At 39.1% G+C, this 23,467-nt stretch overlaps 2 protein-coding genes across 3 annotated transcripts in view; one reads left to right on the top strand and one right to left on the bottom strand.

The window, feature by feature from the left end:
• Positions 1–13,228, top strand: LOC130909848 (cerebellar degeneration-related protein 2-like). Of its 2 annotated transcripts, none has more exons than XM_057826760.1 (6): positions 1–259; positions 3,656–3,768; positions 7,212–7,360; positions 7,470–7,637; positions 9,911–10,139; positions 11,777–13,228. In XM_057826760.1, exons 1-6 carry the CDS (start codon positions 178–180, stop codon positions 12,311–12,313), a joined length of 1,278 nt encoding a protein of 425 aa, XP_057682743.1. In that variant the 5' UTR covers positions 1–177; the 3' UTR covers positions 12,314–13,228. The 2 variants fall into 2 exon arrangements, with proteins under 2 accessions (XP_057682743.1, XP_057682744.1); XM_057826761.1 differs by having other exon boundaries at positions 7,488–7,637; positions 11,777–13,227.
• The window catches only part of polr3e (polymerase (RNA) III (DNA directed) polypeptide E), an 18,415-nt gene continuing 8,109 nt past the window's right edge, over positions 13,162–23,467 (bottom strand). Inside the window, exons 13-21 of the mRNA XM_057826759.1 lie at positions 20,419–20,539; positions 20,266–20,347; positions 20,125–20,184; positions 19,855–20,012; positions 19,712–19,773; positions 15,737–16,194; positions 14,997–15,074; positions 14,798–14,920; positions 13,162–13,792 (exon numbers count right to left, since the gene is read on the bottom strand). Of these exons, the coding sequence (XP_057682742.1) occupies positions 13,736–13,792; positions 14,798–14,920; positions 14,997–15,074; positions 15,737–16,194; positions 19,712–19,773; positions 19,855–20,012; positions 20,125–20,184; positions 20,266–20,347; positions 20,419–20,539 (1,199 nt within the window). The 3' untranslated portion in view covers positions 13,162–13,735. The remainder of the gene's footprint in view (positions 13,793–14,797; positions 14,921–14,996; positions 15,075–15,736; positions 16,195–19,711; positions 19,774–19,854; positions 20,013–20,124; positions 20,185–20,265; positions 20,348–20,418; positions 20,540–23,467) is intronic.

Consider the following 23,467-nt stretch of genomic DNA (forward strand, 5'->3'; position numbering starts at 1 on the left):
ATGCTCGTGTCGTGTACCTACTACCGGTGGGCACACCGGCTGCGGCAAGCCAGAGCGGCAAACCTTTAAAAAAAAAAATAATAATAATAATACAAAAAAGCACGCGTTCGTCATGTTTCCTTCGGAACAGTGTTTGCCAAGAGACTAAATCGAATACTTATTGAAATTGTAGCCGAGATGTTGACAGACGTGAGCGTGGACGAGGAGTTTGAGCTGAAGGAGGAAGAGCCCTGGTACGACAAGCAGGACCTTGAACATGGTAACGTTCAACCTTTTTTGTTGAATAACCACACGCATATTTTCTATTTCACCTTTAATTATTTTTATAGTAAACTAAAAATGTTTATTTCATTGAAGATACTTTAGGTTATATTCAATGTGTTTTAATTATACGGGAAATTATTTAGAAGGTCAACCGTGCGTTTTTTGTTGTTGTTGTTGTGTGTGTGTGTGTTGTTTTTTTTTTTTTTTTTTTAAACCCTACATATAGGCTTAGTAGTACTGTATTACCAATGGGCCCAAGTAGGTCCTGCACATTAACACAATTGGGTCAGTGGATCACAACATTTACGTCTTCTGTGTCTGCATTCAAACTGTAGCTACGTCCCTAAACGTTTCCAAACTGTACCCGTGTGCATTGTCCATATCGTGTTCATCATCAGCGGTTTGCAGTGGAAGAAAACCCTTTAAAAAAAAATAATCTCGTTGTACTTTGCACAATGACAATAAAGGCTTTCTATTCTATTCTATTCTATTCTATTCTATTCTATTCTATTCTATTCTATTCTATTCTATTCTATCCACCAGAGCGCCAAATTTTCAAAATTGTCCTATATGCATGTGTGCTTAAAATCTAAATTTTCTGGGGGTGGAAAAATGTTGAACAGGACGGCATTTAAAAAAATAAATAAATTAAACCCTAACTGGGGGTGAGAGCATGAGAGAGCATAATTAAAGACACCATGATTTTAATGAGATTTTCTTTTTTTAAATATTTACCCTTTTAAACGTTTTTTTTCCTCCAATTTTTCTTTGTTTGGCTCGATTATTTATCATACAAAATATCGGGGGAAATGCCACAATATTAAAAAAAAATACAATGAATCGACAGTTATGAGGTAGATATACGTGACCTGTTTAAAGACACTATTTTTTTCTTTGTGAAGTAATTTGTTTAAAAGTTTGAAATATATGTGTGAATAATTTTTAATAATATTTTTTTTAGCTAAACATTAGACATAAATTAATGATTCTAAGCTAAAAATGATAGACATTTTGAATTGTAAATAGAATTACTTACCTTCTTTTTATGGTTGGGTTGAAACAAAAGCGGTTTTGCTGTGTCTGTAAACGGGGATCTCCAGGGTAAAACGGACAAATTAAAAATAGTTCCAGGGGCTTAATGTGCCATGAAACTGCTATGGCAGCATATAGATATATTGTTTTTATCAAACACAACAGTTCTTTTGACTTAAAATACAGCAGTTTATTTTAAAGACGGGTGCAAGAGCAGATACAGCTTTTTCAGCTTTGTGTTTTCCGCCATACGGATACATATGTTAGCATTTATTATTGTGTATACATTGTATATATGTATGTATGTATGTATATATATATATATATATATATATATATATATATATATATATATATATATATATATATTATTATTATTATTCATTATTGTATTTTATATTATATAATTAATTAATACAACCTTAATAGAAGCTAAATGAATAGAAATAAAATCAACACAAACAGAAATGAACACTGTTTACCACCCCAAGTACCATCCTACATACATCACGGTTCAAGGCAGTGGCCTTGCTTGCTACTGGGTCACGGTGAATAAGGCGATATTGGGACGAGTTAATTTTAGTGTCATGAAAAAGGGGTGTTAAACTGAGACCTTTTAATTTTCGAATGTGTTTATGTGTCATTGTTCAGTCTAGCTGCACTAATTTGTGTCATAATACTCAGGTCCTTTTATTTCCAATAAAACTCCAACACACAGTTTAGGTGAAATGGAACACTGCCGTAGCCTAGTAGCAGTTTTTGGGAAAGAAAAAAATTGAAACTTCAGAATGATAATTGTCCTACAATTTTGGTCTAAATTACATAATTTACACATAAAAAAATCAGGACGCTAACGGGTACAGAAGGTGTTTACAGTTTTTGCCAAAAGCATACGGTTTGGCCAAATTTTGCCAAAAACGTACCCATTCATTTCTGATGGCCCAAATTTTCCATTCATTTCCATTGGCACAAAAACTTCCATTCACCTAAAATCAACAGGAAGCAACTCGACAATCAATTCAATTGGTCACTGAGTGCTCTTGACAAGATATACTCTACAATGCAACTAGAACCTGGGCAACACTTTCAAGTCTGGATTTGTGGTGGAGAGCTGGGGAAAAGTGCGCCGCTGTGTCTGACCACACTCAAAGTTGAAGACATCGAGGATGTGTATATTTTTGTTGTGCTGCTTGCTGCGATTCTTCTGCAGGGGCTTAGAGCCCACTTCGTCAGATCATCATGAAAGTGCTGGAAAGCCAAAAAAGATCAGTGGAATTGGCCACTACTGCCGTCAGCGCTATCGCTGGAGTCTATGCCAGCCCCAACAAGGCCTGTGATGATATATTACAGGTGAAGAATGACCGAGCGGCATCCAACGCTGCCACAACCAGAATGGTGATGAAAACTACTACGGAGCTGCCCAACTTGGAGATGAGTGTTCGTCGGAATGCAGCAAGGAATGAAAACCGCGACGAGGATTAAATCGACGAAAGAGGGTGGCGGACACGGCCTGCCATCAGTCCTCTGCTATTTCCTATCTTCTGGATCGAATCAACAAAATGAACTAACCTCTGAATTATGAACTAATCTACTGGATTTAATCAACATAACGAACAAATCCACGATCGACAATGACTATCGGGAAAATGAACAATCAAGAGGAGGGGAAAAAAAGAACACCTTGTAATCATTACACAATCTGAAATGCCAAAATTGTTATTCGATAAAATATGCATCCTATAGTATACTAGCGGCGGGATCCCTTTTCTTTTCGGGTTGAACTGAATGTAAACACAAATGAATGTTGTATGTTTGTTTGGATTTCTCACGCCTAAAAGGAAAATAAAGAAAATAAGAAGAAGACGTCAACAGGAAGAGACCCCGAAATGGCACCAAATCTACTGGAAGTGCCCCTGAAATGCCCCAAAATCAGCAGGAAGTGATAACGAAATGCCACAAAATCAACAGGAAGTGACCAGATGCCAACCATCACAGCAAAGCTACCATCGCAATTCTAACAGAAATTGAATTTTCTTGTCTTTCAGTGAGATTGACAGCGCTTCACGTCCAATCCGTTTCGACTGCGAAGTGGATGGATGGACTGTCGAAATGGATTGGACGTCTAGCACCACCAATGGCAGCCAATGAGTGAAATGAGTGCCCTGTAAAGGTTTTTTAAAAAAAGTCATAATTCACAAATGAAAGTGTTATTGCTATTACACTATATTCACATCCAGCTGTGTTCAACAATGGTAAAGAGAAAAATCATGCATGCATTTCTTGCTCAAGGTTACGATGCCGGCCCAGGCCTGAACTGTATCCTTGTCAAACTGTATAATAAGCACATCTCTTCCTGCAGACCTCCAGCTGGCTGCTGAGCTGGGCAAGTCACTGCTGGAGAGGAACCAGGAGCTGGAACAGGGCCTGCAGCAGATGTACTCCACCAATCAGGAGCAAGTGCAGGAGATAGAGGTAAGACCCCCTCAGGACCCTGACTCCCAGGTTCCTGCGGTTACGCCACACCTCACTCAAGGTTTTTGTGATATTTCTATAACGCTCAGTGAAATGGAAAAAAGACTGCATTATAGGGCATATCACTTTATGATGCATGCATTATTTAAAGTTGAAACAAACCATTGTATTGTATCAGGTAATAGTAAAAACGACTAAGAAAATAAATGTATATTTTTATAGGTAGCTTGAATTAAAGTAATTCATAATGATCTAACGGTAACCCCCTTTTGAGCACTCGCGGCTTTATCACATTGACAGTAAGTCAAGAGCGTTACGTCATCATTAAAGTCAATTTACGATGGAAAAACAACAGCTAGAACAGAGGACCCCCTTCTGTGAAGACGGAAGTGAATATTTAGCCGAGTGTTTGGACTCGTGTGGATTACTTTAATGTTCTTAAATCTGCTTTGTCTGAGCGTCGAGGTCTCCTCGTCGCTGACGTTTTGTCGTCACGACACACCCACACGTACAGCGTTCGTGCGTGTTGAGGTTGTGTTGTTGTCAGAGTGCAGGCAATGTTCATTGACAAGTTTGAAATTGCTCCTTTGATAAGATAAGTATCGTCTCTTCTGCTTATTAACGCTGTATTCACTCAACGTTAACAAAAGTTAAGGAAAACATTTAGAGTTAACTCATGTCAGAATAAAATGTCAATTGGAACTGTGCTCACATTTTGCTGTGATTTGATTTTAATCTCTGGTTCTGGACCCAAAACTATTTTTTTTCATGTCAAAATACATATTTGTACTACTGCCATGCTATTATTTTATTTTGTCCTACATGATATTATTTTGCATCAATTTGCATCCCCATTTGTTCATGGTATATTTGACTTATTAGTTTTATTTTAATGGTCAATTTATTTTAAATATTTCCGTGAAAATGGTGTGAAATGTTTTTTTTTTGTGCGGGCGGGGATCATTTGGTGATTTTAATTGATTATTTTATTGTTATATATTTAACATAATTGTTGTATATATATAATAGTTATATACACTGCTGCAGAAGTATTGGCACCCCTGCAATTCTCTCTGATAATGCTCGATTTCTCTCAGAAAATGATTGCAATTACAAAGGCTTTGCTGGTAATATCTTCATTTATTTTGCTTGCAATGAAAAAATACAAAAGAGAATGGGGAAAAAAACAAATCATCATCATTTTACACAAAACTCCAAAAATGGGACGGACAAAAGTATTGGCACCCTTTTAAAAATCATGTGATGCTTCTCTAATTTGTGTAATTAACAGCACCCGTTACTTGCCTGTGGCACATACTGTAACAGGTGGTCGCAATAACTAAATCACACGTGCAGCCAATTAAAATGGATTAAAATTGACTCAACCTCTGTCCTGTGTCCTTGTGTGTATCACATTGGAGAGAAGCAAGAAGACCAAAGAACTGTCTGAGGACTTGAGAAGCAAAATTGTGAGGAAGCATGGGCAATGTCAAGGCTACAAGTACATCTCCAAAGACCTGAATGTTCCTGTGTCTACTGTGTGCAGTATCAGCAATAAGTGTAAAGCCCATGGCACTGTGGCAAATCTCCCTAAATGTGGACGGAAAACAAAAATTGACGAGAGATTTCAATGAAAGATTGTGTGGATGGTGGATAAAGAACCTCAAATAACATCCAAACAAGTTCAAGCTGTCCTGGAGTCCGGGGGTACACCAGTGTCAACCCGTACTATCCGTCGGCGTCTGAACGAAAAGGGACTCTATGGTAGGAAGACATCACTTCTGACCCAGAGACATAAAAAAGCTAGGCTGGAGTTTGCCAAAACTTACCTGAGAAAGCCAAAAACATTTTGTAAGAATGTTCTCTGGTCATATGAGACAAAAGTAGAGCTTTTTGGGAAAAGGCATCAACATAGTTTACAGGAAAAAAAACGAGGCCTTCAAAGAAAAGAACACAGTCGTCACAGTCAAACATAGCGGAGGTTCCCTGATGTTTTGGGGTTGCTTTGCTGCCTCTGGCACTGGACTGCTTGACCGTGTGCATGGCATTATGAAGTCTGAAGACCACCAACAAATTTTGCAGCATAATGTAGGGCCCAGTCTGAGAAAGCTGGGTCTCCCTCAGAGGTGACCCATGACAATGACCCAAAACACACTTCAAAAAGCACTAGAAAATGGTTTGAGAGAAAGCACTGGAGACTTCTAAAGTGGCCAGCAATGAGTCCAGACCTAAATCTCATTGAACACCTGTGGAGAGATCTGAAAATGGCAGTTTGGAGAAGGTACCCTTCATATCTCAGAGACCCGGAGCAGTTGGCCAGAGAAGAATGGTCTAAAATTCCAGCAGAGCATTGTAAGAAACTCATTGAAGGATACCGAGAGCGGCTGTTCGCAGTTATTTTGTATAAAGGTTGTGCTACCAAGTATTAGGCTGAGGGTGCCGATACTTTTGTCCGGGCCATTTTTGGAGTTTTGTGTAGAATGATAATGATTTAGTTTTTTTTTTTTTCATTGCAAGCAAAATAAATGAAGGTATTAGTACCAAAGCATTTGTAATTGCAATCATTTTCTGGGAAAAATTGAGCATTATCTGACAGAATTGCGGGGGTGCCAATACTTTTGGCCAGCAGTGTATGTGTATGTATATATACCTGTGTGTGGGTGTGTGGGTTGCATGTGTATGTATAATATATATATATATATATATATATATATTAGGGCTGTCAAACGATTAGAATTTTTAATCGAGTTAATTACAGCTTAAAAATTAATTAATCGTAATTAATCGCAATTCAAACCATCTACTAAATATGCCATATTTTTCTGAAAATTATTGTTGGAATGGAAAGATAAGACACAAGACGGATATATACATTCAACATACGGTACTTAAGTACTGTATTAGTTTAAAAAAACAAAAAATCAACAAAATGGTATTAACATTATTAACATTCTCTTAAAGCGATCCATGGATAGAAAGACTTGTAGTTCTTAAAAGATAAATGTTAGTACAAGGTATAGAAATTTTATCTTAAAACCCCTCTTTATGTTTTCGTTTTATTTAAAATTTGTAAAATTTTCAATCAAAAAAATAAACTAATAGCTCGCCATTGTTGATGTCAATAATTACACCATGCTCACTCATGGTGCTGAAAGCCATAAAATCAGTTGGACCCAAGCGCCAGCAGAGGGCGCCAAACACCAAAAAACAAGTGGACATTACACTCTGCTGTCATTTTAATCAGTTTGAGGGGGGCATGTGTGTTAATTGCGTCAAATATTTTAACGTGATTAATTAAAAAAATTAATTACCGCCCGTTAACCTGATAATTTTGACAGCCCTAATATATATATATATATATATATATATATATATATGTATGTATGTACATGTATATATATATATGTATGTACATGTATATGTGTCTCATTGTTGTATTCCAGCACTTGGGCAAGCAGGTAGATCTGCTGCGGCAGGTGAACGACCAGCATGCCAAAGTGTACGAACAGCTAGACGGAGCGTCCCGTGAACTGGAGCAGAGCAACCAAAAGCTGACTCAGGAAAACCGTGCGGCGCAGCACAAGATCCACGGGTTTGTGTACACCACAAATATGTGGTCTTTCCTTGTTTTGTTTTGTTTTTTACATGAGAAAGTATAGAAATTTCAATGTTATTCTTTTTAAATGAAGTTTTTTTTCAAGTTTCTATCGTCAACACAGGCTAATGGATACGGTGGAGGTTCTGCAGACACGTGTGGACGAACTGCAACTTCAGGTGGATGACATGAAGCTGGGACCCTCACCGCTTGCCCACGGCAGCCGCCGGAGGTCACGCGGGGCCCAGAGTCTGGAAGAACTGCAAAAGCTCAGGTTAGCCTTTTGCTCCTTTTGAAACAAAATGTATTCTCGCTGTCTTGCTTTAAGCATCCCAGCAATTGTATGCTGCTCTGTCTGATCTCAGTAGACCTGTAACTGACTATTTAACAGTGAGTGTAATCACAGACTAAAAGCAGCAGGATTACACAGAAGGACAATCGAGTGTGGACAAGTAGTGCAAATGGAAACGGTTACTCAGGCAAAATAATAATAATAATAATAAATCCAAAATTATTAGTTTAGTGCCAATTATGCATTATTTTCCCCTGAAGGAAAAGTTCTAGTAATAAAGTTCTTGGGAGAAAAAAAATTTGAATTTCGACATTTCAAATGTATAGGAATCAATTTTATGAAATATGATGTCATGTGAAATGTGAGAAAAGTCATAACTTAAGTGTTGCATCATTTTATCTGCTCTGGTTTGTTAGCACATGCTGTGCCTGAGATAAGATGATGACTATATGCCATTTAATTGGGGTTAAGATAAATGAAAATGACCAAGAGAGTGTGTTACATAATGTCACAACACTGAAACTTGACTCGAAGCTGAAATATTAGAATATAGAATAGAATATTAGTTGGTTTTTTTTATTATTATTATTGCTTCCCCCCCCTATTTTTACTTCAATGAGAGAATAACCAAAATATTTTAAAACAGCGTAGGTAATTGTAAAGTTTTTATCTGCTTATTATTAATACAATGTACACATATTGTATTATGTTATATTAAATGTACATTTACAGACAGTATAAAAAATGTTTTATTTTTCCTAATTTTCTGAATATTCTATATTTAATGTACATATTTATTGAACTCCTTTATCTTCCCACATCTGGAACTGGAACTATAATGGGGCTAAATAATGCAAGCGATGCATGAAATTGTTGCTATATATCGCATATAAATTTCCCTCTTTTATTTATTTTTTCAGCTGAATGGTTTTGGAGCTTTCAGTGTAAAATAAAATGTGAATAAAAGTTGAGTCAACAATTAAATATACTTATAATATAATCTACTTACATACATACAACTGTACCGTTTTAAGTACATAAAAGTGTTTTTTAGTTTTAATAAAGGTTCTGAGTATAAAACATAAGAATTTCTCAGTACACAAATCAAAAGTCCTGTTCATTAAAAAAAAAAAAAAAACATGCTGCGGATTGACATTTTTTTCCCCTTGGGGGCAAAGCGCCGATATAATTATATCAATGACTCATTCATTTTCTTTAAACAAACAAAACAACAAAATCGAATGAGGAGGAGGCCGACTGTAATGAATCCGTTTTCTTTATCAAATAATTGTTCATAAATACAATCCAAATTCAAAGCACACTCTCTTGTATGACAATTCAGTTTGAAAAGGAGTTTGCGTTGAAAGAAGACTAAGTTGTTATATGAATGGGTTTATGTGCGTGGCTTCTTTATCAAAAGAAATGAGACAACTTTACTATCTAACCATAACTCAAGTGCTAATAACCACAAACACAATACAAATGGACACTTAAGGCACTGATTAGCGTAATCGCTAAGTGCTAAGTCGTAACAAACAAAGAATACAAACTCTACAATTGGCTTCATTTACTCACACTGGATACAACAACACAAACGTTACTGTTTCATGGACAAATTAATTGTACTGTGATAATACGTTGTGGCTTTGAGTACTCCACAACAAGATGCTGTATTAAAAAAATTTACAATTTTCCGGAATATTACTAAGGGATTCATTTCGGCAGGATTTTCATACTGTCGCGACTGTTATTTATTATGTGTTACGTTGCAATGATTCATGGGTTGTTGTGGCAGCCATAAGTAAGATTGGTTGTTGCCGTTGTTATGTTTGGTGTTTTATGTTTAATAAAGGCACTGACTCTTGGGGTTGTGCGGTATATGGGGCACAAGAGCAGCATGAAGCATGAATAAAAAAAAAACTGTCTCTCTCATTCTTGTCCACTTCGCTCGCCACAATACTGTATACAGTGATGGAAAAGCGATTGCGCATTAACCCCTACATGGTGTCCTTTTACGATTACAACATTACAGCTGTATCTTAATGTAAAGGATGTTTTATCTGCCATTCAGTTGTATTGCGTTCACCTTACCCAACCCGAGCAACAGCAGGCCATACTGCTAGTGGTTTATATTAGAGGTGAATCAGTAATAGCCTCATTCTACATATAGTGTACAGCACGTATTGTAAAGGTACCGCTATAATTTTAAAAAGTGTATATTCGATATTTAATATGATTTTCTTCACCGTGTACAGGCAGTACGACAATGAATCAGAGGAATGTCGACTGGTCGCTGAGTCGTGCGATGATGTGCAGCGCTGGCGCGAGGAGCAGCAGGCATCGCTGCGGCGCTCCCTGCGCAGCCTCCAGGCTCAATACGCTGGAGAACGTGCACGACGGGAGGAGGCCGAGCGGGAGGCGGGGCTACTGAGTAGGGAAAAGGCAACGCTCGAGCAGCGGCTGGCTAGCATGGAGACATGCAGGGTACGACATGCTCAAACTAAATGAGGGGCATGTGTGTGCTGTTTCAAGTTACATACATACACACATATACATACTGTATATGTGTGCGTGTGTGTATATAATGTGTGTGTATATATATATACACATACAGGGTATACAGTATGTGTGTGCAATGTATATACGAACTTAAATACATACATAAATCTATTCATGTATTTATTACAGTATATACTGTATGTGTATATGTGTACACTTTCTGTATATACTGTATTTACAGTGGGGCAAATAAGTCATTATTTAGTCAACCATTAATTGTGCAAGTTCTCCCACTTGAAAATATTAGAGAGGCTTGTAATTGTCAACATGGGTAAACCTCAACCATGAGAGACAGAATGTGGAAAAAAAAAACAGAAAATCAGTTTGATTTTTAAAGAATTTATTTGCAAATCATGGTGGAAAATAAGTATTTGGTCAATACCAAAAGTTCATCTCAGTACTTTGTTATGTACCCTTTGTTAGCAATAACAGAGGCCAAACGTTTTCTGTAACTGTTCACAAGCTTTTCACACACTGTTGCTGGTATTTTGGCCCATTCCTCCATGCAGATCTCCTCTAGAGCAGTGATGCTTTGGGGCTGTCGTTGGGCAAGACAGACTTTCAACTCCCTCCACAGATTTTCTATGGGGTTGAGATCTGGAGACTGGCTAGGCCACTCCAGGACCTTGAAATGCTTCTTACGAAGCCACTCCTTTGTTGCCCTGGCTGTGTGTTTGGGATCATTGTCATGCTGAAAGACCCAGCCACGTCTCATCTTCAGTGCCCTTGCTGATGGAAGGAGATTTTCCCTCAAAATCTCTCGATACATGGCCCCATTCATTCTTTCCTTTACACAGATCAGTGGTCCTGGTCCCTTTGCAGAAAAACAGCCCCAAAGCATGATGTTTCCACCCCCATGCTTCACAGCGGGCATGGTGTTCTTCGGATGCAATTCAGTATTCTTTCTCCTCCAAACACTATAACCTGTGTTTCTACCAAAAAGTTCTATTTTGGTTTAATCTGACCATAACACATTCTCCCAGTCCTCTTCTGGATCATCCAAATGCTCTCTAGCGAACCACAGACGGGCCTGGATGTGTACTTTCTTCAGCAGGGGGACACGTCTGGCAGTGCAGGATTTGAGTCCCTGGGGGCATATTGTGTTACTGATAGTAGCCTTTGTTACTGTGGTCCCAGCTCTCTGTAGGTCATTCACTAGGTCCCCCCGTGTGGTTCTGGGGTTTTTGCTCACCGTTCTTGTTATCATTTTGACACCACAGGGTGAGAGGGAGAGATCTTGCATGGAGCCCCAGATCGAGGGAGATTATCAGTGGTCTTGTATGTCTTCCATTTTCTAATAATTCCTCCCACTGTTGATTTCTTTACACCAAGCGTTTTACCTATTGCAGATTCAGATTTGCCCCACGGTATATGTGCGTATATATGAATAGTTGTATATTCTGTATATGTACAGAGATCACCAATCACCTCACCAATGTATTTATATATATATATACAGTATGTTATATGTATGTATAGGCTATATAATCCTGTGCGTAATTTATATTTACGTCAATGTGTACTTAACTTGCATGATGTGTTTATTGTTTATGCCTACACAGGTGCGAGTATCTGAGTTGGAGCAAGAGGCCGAGGAGCTTCGCCAACTCTGGAAGTCAAAATCCTTCTCCCGGCTGGACGTAGCGTACGCGCTTCCGGAGGAGGAGGGCTATGAGCGGGACGCGGAGGCCGAGCCGGACGGGTGGTCCCCTCAGAGTCGGCGGCACCTCAAACGTTGGGCTAGCGAGCGTCTTCTAGAGGCCAAGCACGCCGCCGACCCATCGGCCGAGCACGAGTGCTGGTGCGCTCGGCGAGCCGAGAAGGCGGACCGCGGCGGCATCTCTCTGCTCAGTGAGGTGGATGCGCAGTACAGCGCCTTGCAGGTGAAATATGAGCAGTTACGAAAGTACCTTGGATTGCATAAGCGTCAGGAAGAGGAGGAAGAAAGACTGAACCACAAGGCCATCCAGACCGCAGACAACAACAACGGCGGCTTCCACCAGCCTGAATACAAGAAACTCTTCCAGGAGATTTTCACTCGCATCCAAAAAACCAAAGACGACCTGATGGAGAACAGGGCCAGGCCCCACTGCACTTAATGAAATAAACTGGAGCAGATGACAAAGACAAAAAAAACAAAGACAACTACTTCAATTATTTTCAGCACTTTTTCATTTAGTTATGGCAGTCCCTATTAGAGTGGACAACAGACTGTTAATTCCAATGAAAAGAGCTATTTGTTACTTTTTGTATTTATCAGGCTGGGCAATGAGGCCTTAAAATGTAATCAATATCGCTTTACAAGTCCTGTGAAAATTATTGCTCCTATAAAATCACCATAATCCTTAATAAATGAACATCTTAAATGTTCAATTTATCATGCAATACTCCATCACATCCACTTCGGCTTGATCACTAGTTTCTCATGTAATTATGCAGGTTGTACAGTATAACCACTCTTCTGCATTTTATAAACGTCAAATGCGCAATATTCAGGTAAAATGAATGTTAGTTTGCTTCTCTTATTATTAGCGAAAGTGAAAACGATTCTCTTCTGTTCGTGGGGCTTAAAGTCCCGTTTTGAAAGTAGCTGCTCGCCAGTTCAGAAAATTAAATGTAGCAGCCAAACTGCAAATTTGAAAGCTTTGGTAAACTAGCGTCTGCTTACGTTTTCTTAATGGAACTGGAAACTTGATCGCCCTGCCATAATTTTTTTTGTACATGATTTTCAGCACTATTTCATCTGCATGGGTCTACGTGTAAAAAGTCGTGAAACTGTTATAGGAAAAAAGGACTGGTACTTTATGCTACAAATATCCCTGAAGTAATACTTGATTTCTGTATGTCAGGTGACTGAATTTTTTTTTTTCTTTTGTCACATGCGTCCTTTAATGTGGGGGATGCTAACTTGTTCTGGCAGGAGTGATGAGTTATTAAATGCTCAGTCTGATTTTTGTTTTCATTGCTTAGAATGTGATTATGCATATTTATTGGATCTGTCATAATAAAAAAAATGGTAACAATAAATTGTGACTCATCAAAATATTTCATTTTATTGGTGATCATCCACAACCGTTTCATTTTTTTTACATTTGGATAAAAAGCAAACAATGTAGCAGCCAAAGGTTTATCCACTCTCATTCTAAACACCATTTCAACGATCCAAGAGTCTGAAATAAGTAGGGTTTTGGTTGTTAGTTTTATGTATCAAAGGAAAGTGCTGTCCCGTGATATCATAATTGAGGCTAAGTGTGTCTTGTGGATAACTGCATCCATTACATTGATAACGAAATGGACGCAAATTGGCAGCTGTGTAACCTTCAAAAGGTCCGTTAGAAATGAAACAAATACAAAATAAAAGAGGCATTTCTGTTTCGAGCATGTCTCCTTCACAGACGTCCTCTTTAGCGTTCCCAGCGGCGGACATTGTCATGACCGGCCGCGACCGGCTCTCACTTCGGCCGCGTACCCTCGGGACACTGATTGGCTATGGGTGCCCCCGGGGGGGCGGGCTGCGTGGGTCATGACGGTATGGTTCCTTTAAGGTACCACAGCCCACCGTGGCTGCTGCAGCATTCCTGAAAAAATTCAACAAAGAATTGTTGACTAGACAGCTCCTATAGACATTGCTCCACACCTTCCCGTGGGGGGCCGGGCCAGGCAGAGTGTCATGCAGTTTTCCCTGCTATAAACTCAAACAGACACTGCGTTCAAACGCCGGATTTAAGTAGAAAAGGACAAAAGTTTTACTGCAAAAAAGCAGGCAGAAGTGTCGATTTGGTCGAGGATTCAAGGTAATTATTACATAAAAATAGCACCATGTATTTGAAATGTTGTGAAAAAAATGAATTGGAAAAAATTTGTGTAACTTTAGCTTGAAATATTTACGTAAAATGAATGATAACTGCCCGTTTTTTTTTTTTATTTTATTTTAACCAAGAATCTAGACTGTTTTACTTTCATATCTATAGAAATTCTGGGATTTACGCATTTATTTACAAGAACTTTCAACTTAAAAAGCTCTTTTGTGACGGACGCCATGTTGGATTACACAGTAGCGTAACTTTAGCATAAAATATTTACATAAAATGATTACTGCCTGCTTTTTTTTTCTGATCCTGAAAATATAGGTGATTATCTCTGCATTTGGTGATTTTTGTGCATATAGCGTAAAATTTGAGAATTTTATTGGCATTTTAGGTTTGTTATATCATACTTATATAATCCTGAAAATATAGGTAATTATCTCTGCATTTGGTGATTTTTGTGCAGATAGCGTAAAATTTGAGAATTTTATTGGCATTTTAAGTTTGTTATATAAAAAAATAAACTGGACTTTTATTAGGGAATGACTTTGAATTGTTTTGATGTCGCTGCTCATAGAGACTCATATATGCCTAAGGGAGGTGCCTGTTTGGGTGTTAGGTCGCTAGCAACTTTGGTTTTGAAATAATTTGAATTTTTTGAAAATGGGCCCCGCACAGATCGGCCTCGAGCCCAGTGTCCCGTCAACTGTTAGTGAAGTCTATGAAAGAATAAAATAAAAAGAATTCAAAAGCACCGTTGGACTTTTCTCAACGCACCTTGAGCAGCCGGTCCAGGTCGGCCTTGGAGACATCCCCGAACGTTTCGCTTAGCCGAGTTTGCACCGCACTCCGCCTTAGGCGGTAATTTTTGGTAAACATCTCGTAGAGCAGGTGGCGATGCTGCGGACCCCCGGGAGTGACGCATTATAAAATGTGCATAGAGCAGCAAACTTTTGTTTTTCAGTGGTGCATTTACCTTGTCAAAGTCCTCTCCGGTCTCCCACAGACCAAACACCTTTTGTTCGTCAGCAGTAGCAGAGGTCAGAGCGGGAAACTACATTTGGAGGAGGAAACAACAATAAGTTTTAAAGTGACACACATCCTTATCTACCTTAAATTCTTATGCTTCTGTTTAGTTCATTATTCAAATTCAGAATTAGTTTTTCATAATAAGTCAAAAATAAGTCTAAAATGTAATGATATGTCATGTGGTTTCCAGGGAATTCTGAACTATTTTGGCGTGCAGTCAAACAGAAGGCAGGTCCGCCATCCAGCCAGTTCATCGGCACATAACGAGCTTAACCCTGAAGCTAATCGCCAGTTGCCTAATAAATGTGGCGTGCGTCCAGTGCCCCCGCCGCCAGTTCGCTTCCAATCCTCTCAAGGATATAGTTAGGATAAGACTTAAACCACAACCTGGAGAGCGAGACTGTGACGCCCACAGACGCCAGTAAATCTGCCAAAATGTACCATAATCTACAGCGCAGTCAAAACATTTGTCAACCAAACTGAAAATCAAAATGGGTGGACGGCAACCACAGAAAAGTAAAGATAGGCCGATAAATGGATTTAGGTAGTATTATGTTTACTGTTTGGATGATGACCTTTGTTACTTGTCAAATTGCACCACCTGCTGGTGAAAAGGAAGTAGTACAAGAAGTAGGATGAAACGGAGTTTTCTTGTTGGCTGTCAAAATAATCTAAAAAGTGACTCACAGGCACCATGATCTGTTTGCAACGGCTAAGCAGCACGGCGTCCTGCAACATGTGATCCGACACGGGTCCGAAGGGGATGTGTCCGGCCGGCATGGTGGCCAAGTGGAGACTGAAGAGTCTCTTGAGCTCGTTGAGCGTCAGCACGTGATTCTTCCCGAAGGTCGCCGTCACAAAGTCCAGCAGTTGCGGCGAGGGCGCGTTGGCGGGGCTGCCGCCATTGGTGCGCCCGGCAACCGGGTAGCCATTGAGCGAGCCGTTGGTGAGGCCCGACGACGACGGCAAGGGAGCCGACGTGTCCATGGGCTCGGCCTCGCCGTCGCTTAAAGGCTCCTGTTTGATGCGGATGCCGCCGCTTGCCGCCTTCTTGCCGTCGAGGTCCCTTTGTAGAGAAGCCTGCTTCTCCTGCGCGCGATCCTGGGCCATTTTCAGACGCTGAACGCCACTGACGTGAACTGGTTCTGAAGGATCATGCACATTATATTAATTATTTTTATGTACTTTTGTATTCCCTGATGTTTTTAATGTAGATTTGTTAACTTATGCGCTGCCATTGACGGCGATAGACATCAAATCCATTTTGACTGGTGGGCTGCCCCAGCCAAATTGGATAAGACTTCTATCGGCGTCAATGCCTGTAAAACGTGATCATTCACTGCTCCCGATCCGATCCCGATCGTTTTGAGTATCTGCCGATCCCGATATTTCCCAATCCGATTGCTTTTTTTGCTCCTGATTCAATTCCAATCATTCTCGATCATTTTTCCCGATCATAGACATTTTGGCAATGCATTAAGAAAAAAATGAATAAAACTTGGACGAATATATACATTCAACATACAGTACATAAGTACTCTATTTGTTTATTATGACAATAAATCCTCAAGATGGCATTTACATTATTAACATTCTTTCTGAGAGGGATCCACGGATAGAAAGACTTGTGACTTTGTATATTGTAACTAAATATTGCCATCTAGTGTATTTGTTGAGCTTTCAGTAAATGATACTGTGGCCATCCCAAATGCATGATGGGAAGTGGAACCATGATGGGAAGTGGAACCATGACTGTGAGTCGTGCTAGCAATTGATATATCTTCTCTGCGTTGGGAAATAACAAGGTGTTAAGACAAAGATCAATTGCCACCTTGCTTCCCCACATTGATTCCCATGATATTTCTAATCATAGGGAGAGGGATTGCAAGGCTTAAGCCAATGAAAAGAAGTCTCCAAAGGCTGCCAAAATTCACTCTACTCATTTTGCGCTGCCTTTAACTCTCTATATAAGTAAAACGATGTCAGATTGCGCGCGACAATGAGTGAGGGGGTCGTGCAGCGCATACATTAATTGCGTTAAATATTTTAAGGTGACACATTTTTTAATAAATTAATTGCCGCCATTACCGGGATATTTTTAATAACCCTACCTTAAGCCTAAACTAAAGACTCTGAATGAGTGTTAACATATTATGTCTGTAACGTTAAATACAACTAGAAAACGATTTAATTAAAATACATATATATTTTTAAAAAGGCATGGCCGATATTTTTTTGCCGATTCCGATACTTTGAAAATGACGTGATCGGACCCGATCGATCTTTCATCTCTAATTATGAGCATTATTTACCACGGTTTGTGGTAGTGAATCACTTTTAGCAACTAAATTATTTCAGTCAGGCATTGATAATTACACTGAGAACAGTTTTTGTTAGATTTGTTAGATCTGACAGCTGTTTTTCACTAATATTTTGGTGTAGTATTCAAAACTGATTTTAGTTACCCCTTACTTGTCAGGTTTCTTAAGAGTAGGATCATTTTTTTCCTTAAAAAAAAGATGTGAAAAATGTACTTAACACATATGTGCCTGTTTTATATATATATTTTTTTTAAATACTGGCAAAATGTGAATGAACAGGTATGACACTCATTTCATTTAACACTAAAATGTGTTACCAAGGATATGGCTTAGAGCAGGGGTCAGGAACCTTTCTGACCCAGAGAGCCAAAACATTTAACATATTTTAAAATAGGAATTCAGGGTAGCTATACAGTGTGTGTGTGTTTCATACGGGAGCGAGAGTGGGCAGTTACGAGCAGTTGGTGAGTTGTGACTGAAGTAAATCTTTAGAAAACAACAATGAAAGCCTGACCTCGTTACTTGGGATTTTATCATCGTTGCTCAGTTGCGCACTCACCACTTAGAAAATAAATAGAAACATGGAGTGGCGCTGGAAGTAGAAACCGCACCAGGGAATTTGTAAATAACAGTTGCTTAGACAGGTGGTGCCTCTTGGGGCAGCCATTTCGCGAGTCTCGCTCTCCTGGAAGGTGGCTGAGACAGGTGGTGCCTCTCGGGGCAACCATTTCGTGAGGCTCGCTCTCCTGGAAGTGGCAACAATTTTGACAAGTGAAAATGTCATGAAACTGATCGCGCCTCTGTGACTTGAAGTACCATGCATTTCACTTTTGTGGTTGAATTTTTCCCTACGCATTTTTTCATACTCCAGTTCGCTCGCAATTGAGTTGGGAGGGGCCAGCCCACTGTTGGCTGAGAGGAGACATAATGCACGAGATGAGCTCTGTACTAACGCCCATCTCCGTGCAATCTGCGCTGGGAGGACCACCAATGGGCACTGAATTGAAGCATATTAATGCGACGTACATTTCAAGGTCCAAGAAAAATGTGTGTATGGACCATCAACTCATCACAGCTCAGTCATGTCAAACGAGCCGGCCGGATCCATATTCAAAATTACAGGTTGGAGGAGAACCAGATGCACTCATCCAAAGAGCCAGATGTGGCTTAGGAGACATAGGTTTCCAACCTCTGGCTAACCATATAACTGTATATACGGTACCAATACAATATAAGTTAAAAATTTACGTTCATTTACAATTCTCGCGTTTGATTCTCCTGCAATAAACTTTGCTCATCTGGAGATATTTAAAGAAGAAAAAAAAAAAAAAAAAAAAAAAAAAAAAAGGACTTGCTAGGGGAAAAAAAGGGCTACAATTTTAGAATCACAATGCTAATTTTAGTTTAAATCAGGATGAAAATATTACTATATTATGACAATGTTAGTTACTATAAGCACAAGGAGTTGTATTGAAATCATTTAAATTGTGGCAACTAAATCTTTTGGGCGGTGTGTTAACTATTATAATCATACTGTAATATCCAATATTCAATGAACATTATGATTAGTACCAACAGATTTAGCATGGAAGTTGTTTTAGTTTGTGGAATTAATCGACTTACTCTAAACTTCCCCATTGTTATACAGTGGTACCTTTACATACGAATTTTATTTGTTCCAGCACCTGGTTTGTAAATCGAAATGGTCTTATGTCGAGCAGGATTTTCCTGTAACATCACATTATAATTCGATTAATTTGTTCCACAGCCCAAAAACGTACACTGAATCCTTCATAAATACTGCTGGTACCGTTACAAATTGCAATTACACATAGCAAAACAAATAAATTATAAATACAAGTCAGAATAATAATAATATAATAATGTAACAAATCCGGTTGTAATGTGGTGGTTGTGTTTTGCATGCTGTTCCTGAACGCACGGTGCGACTCCCGAGAGACAGAGGTGCACTAGAGTTGGAAGTGTATACTTTTTTTATGTTGCTTTCAACGTCGTTTTGTTTTGCACAAGTTCTGAAATACATGATTAAAAACCTGACGAAGCTGGCGACTTCTTCGCCAATGTTAGAATTTTTTCACACCCTGCACTAAGTTCTTGAGACCCATGTTGATTTCTCTCACAAGAAAATCCACCGTGCGTCCGTCTTGTGGGAAAAAATTGCAACGCTGTCATAAATCATCGTATTTCGAACATGTCGTCATATTTCGAGACAAATGACGAGTCGAATTTTATGTCGGATGTCGAAAGGACCGTATGTTGACGCGATCGTATGTCAAGGTACCACTGTATTGGCTATTGACAGATACAAATGGTTACGTACCAGGCAGTAGAGAATTCTTCGGCATGAAGTCATCCTTAGAGAATTTGAACACTTTTTCTAATCTTTAAAAGTAAAAGACAAAGAAAAGTTCAATAAATAAGAAATCTTAATAACGTTTGCTCCGCATAAACTCGACAACGCACTTGCTCTGGATGCCGAGCCACAGCATCTGTTGCCGCTGGGCCACGTCAGCATGTCTCCTGACAAATTCAACATCGGCGGGCAGTAGGAACTCCCAGCCACGATTGACACGCGGAACCGCTACCTGCTCCAGGAAATCTTTCACATCCTCCGGAGGAAGCTAAGAGGAGCGATATGAATGAGAGGAAGCACTCTATTCTGCTCAAATGTGTGTTGCGGTTTTGCTTTTGTTAAATCTGCATTAAAATGCTAAACAACTAACTGGAGCTTACTTTGATCATGGCCGTCACCTCCTTTCTCATCAGTGAGCGTTCCAGAGTAAACCGCCACATCTGCACAACAGCAAAAAAGAAAAAAACATGAAAAACAGCATCCCGGCACATGATTCAGGAACTTCATTTAGTTCTGCTCACCACAAAGTCTCTGCCCCGACAAAGTACATCAGCTGGAACACCGCTATGAGGACTGCACGTATTTTTAGGGTACAGAACGTCACTAATAAAAGAGAACGAAAACATAAGACTCAGAAAGATTGCTTTACTGAGCTCAGTAGTAGGCCCTCCTACCTCTTCACAACCCAGTTACCCTGGACTAGAAGCGCCACCTGCTGGATGCAACGGAGAACTGCTGTAGAATCGGTACCCGAGGCCAGCAGCCCCATGAGGCTGGCGAACTGAATCACCTTGACTGCAGAGAGACAAAGATGATGCTATTTTTAATCACACATTGTCATGGTGCAGGCGTAGCTAATACTGCGTCAGGAGACTGTAGATTTAATTAAGCCATTACAAGTATTTTTCTTAGTGAAAGGCGGTGTAAATGACTAATTATAGGCATGTTGTTGTGGCGATATAACCAAGAAATAACACGTCGACGCTGTCTTCGAAATCTAGTTTCCAAATGCCGGTCACCCAACCAAAGATGGGCGCCAGCTACACACCACACCGCACCGCGAAAAGGGAGAACGTTGCCATTTCCAAGACGATGACAGACAACCAATCTATGGCGTCCAATCATCCTTCTGCTGTGAATTTAAATCACTAGTAGACATCCAATCCATTTGAAGTGGGTAGGTTCATTCACTGCCAAAAAATGTGCAACACTAGTTATAATACAGTAGTTGTGCATGAATGGATAAGTCAAATTGTGTTTTTCTTTATTCATATCTCCAAGTCACAATTAACCACTTATTTTCCATGTGCCTCCTCTAAGAATTTTTTTCAATGAAATATAACAACAACTAAATGTAATGTGATTGTTTCATATTAAATTTTCTAAGTTTGTAAGCATGTCAATAAAACCTTATCAAATCAAAATAGAATACCGTACATAACATCCAAGCATTACAGGAAATACGTTTTTGGGGACATCTTGACTTGCTGTTAGCACCCATTACCATTTAACTCAACTAATACTAGTATAAATTACTAGGGATCAGTGTTTTTTTTCGTCAACGATGATTATAACGAAAATATTTCGTCGGGGAACAAATTTTTCATGATAATAACGAAACGATAACGAGCTGAAAACGTGTCTTGGGAGACTAAAAATTAACGACCCGAATGCCAGTGTTTGTCTGACGAGACGGGAAAGTGATGAAAATGTCCCAGTTTCCATCATAAATTCACAATCTGTGACATTTCCTTATGTACAGTATGTGTAGTTAGCCTGCAACGTAGCAGTGTCTGGTTGTGTAACTCGTGACGTGCAGCTCGACTCACCAATGTCCTCTCTCGGCTTGCTTGTTTTGAAACACACACACGGTAAGATTTGTTTTCTTACCTTGGCAAGAGAGAATATGCAATGTTGCTTTAGCCTACAAAGGTCTGTGCTGAGTGATCATCATACACTAAATGTAGCATTAGCATAGCTTTCACGTTCACATTAGCATTAGGCTTAAACTCACAGACACCTTTTAAAAAAAAATTTTTTTTTTTTTTTTACATACAGTTCATGGCGTCCAGGTGGGTATAATTCATTGAGTTTAACCCTTTAACACCTAAGCCTATTTTGCATGCATTTGATGTTGCCTTTATATTTCAAAGAAAAAAATGTTTACAACGGCCAAGTTGGCTCCCTTTTTTCAGGACACCTTGAATTTCATGTCTAAACTGTTGTTTTCTTCACTGACCAATCATAATCCACATTTTGGACCCAAAAAGACAAAAAAATCCCAAAATCTTTTTTTCAAAATTTGTAATGTTGGTGTCCCATTGACAACCAAACATGCTCGACCAACCGTTTTGAAGCTTGGTAATATTTATTCAACTTGTCAGGATAAACATTCAATAGAAAAAATAAGATTGAATAGTTTTATGCTTGACAATTCAACACAAACAGCGGGTATGGTCATAGGCGTTTTTGGCCTTTACACATACTATGGTCAAAACAAGTTATATACTGTGCAAAATAGTGAGAAAAAAAATTGTATCTATCATCTAACACAAAAAGGGTTTGGAGGATATCTCTTTGTGAAGTTAGGTGTTGTCACCTTATCAAAAGTATATACGTACATGCAATCAAGCTTGTCGAACACAAATCTACATAAAAATTAAAAAGATTATAGTGAAGAAAAAATATATGTAACATTGAAAAAAAGTATTTTAAAAAATATTGACAAGTAGTTTAGTTCATTCAGATTTTTCAGTCATACGACCCAATAAAGTTTTTTTTTTTTGCCCACTCAATAAAGCTACTGCTTGAACAGGTCATGGAGCTGCGTCACCACACACAACGTCACACAGCCTACTCTTTCACCGTTTGCGCGCTGCTGTCAGCCTGTCACTTCTACTCGCCGAGACACCGACTCATCTCAAGAAAACAACGACAAATACGGCTCATCTTCTTCCTTGAGTTAATGAAATAATGCATTAGCTTGGGCGAAATGTAGTTTTAGATTCATTCTGCACGTTTCAAAGTCGCTTGCTCAAACCAACCGGCCGTTGCCTGCTTTACATGCCTCCCTTTCAATAGTTGGCGCCTCGCTCGGAAATTTATTAAAAATGATCACATTCGGTTCGTCCTTCTTGACATCACAACGGCTCTTGGGATATGTAGTCTTCTGTGCTGCTTTCGGTTTTGAAAAAGAACAAGAAATGATGGAAATATGGAGATGGATACATGGTCCATGCAGCGTTTTAATGCATATTTATGAGTGCAATAAAACTATAAAACTCAAATGACATTATCTCCCATTTTTCTGGGCCGATTGACTTCAAATAAAAACTGGTGTGGACATCACCTTCCACACTTTCAAAAGAGACCAACCAGCGGCACGTGGGTGACGTAATTACAGCGTGACGAAGCTTCAAAGACGATATGCGTAAACGCGTCGCTGCCGACACGTTCGGTGTTAAAGGGTTAATAGAGTCGTTGGATGCTTGGAGATGCTACAGTATGTCCTCGTCTGTCAATGTTCATTCGAAATAGTTGGAAAACTTTTTTGATGTATTTTATTTTTGGAGTGAAAATTTTGAATTTTACAGACGAAAATATTGAGTAAACGTTGACTAAGATAGTAGACGAAATAAGTCTGACTTTTCTTAAACAAAAACTAAACGAAAATGAACACATTTTGAAATTACTAAAATATGACTGAGACCAATAAGTATTATC

Source organism: Corythoichthys intestinalis, chromosome 21 (genome assembly GCF_030265065.1).
Source record: "Corythoichthys intestinalis isolate RoL2023-P3 chromosome 21, ASM3026506v1, whole genome shotgun sequence".
In the NCBI taxonomy this organism is placed as follows: Eukaryota; Metazoa; Chordata; class Actinopteri; order Syngnathiformes; family Syngnathidae; genus Corythoichthys; species Corythoichthys intestinalis.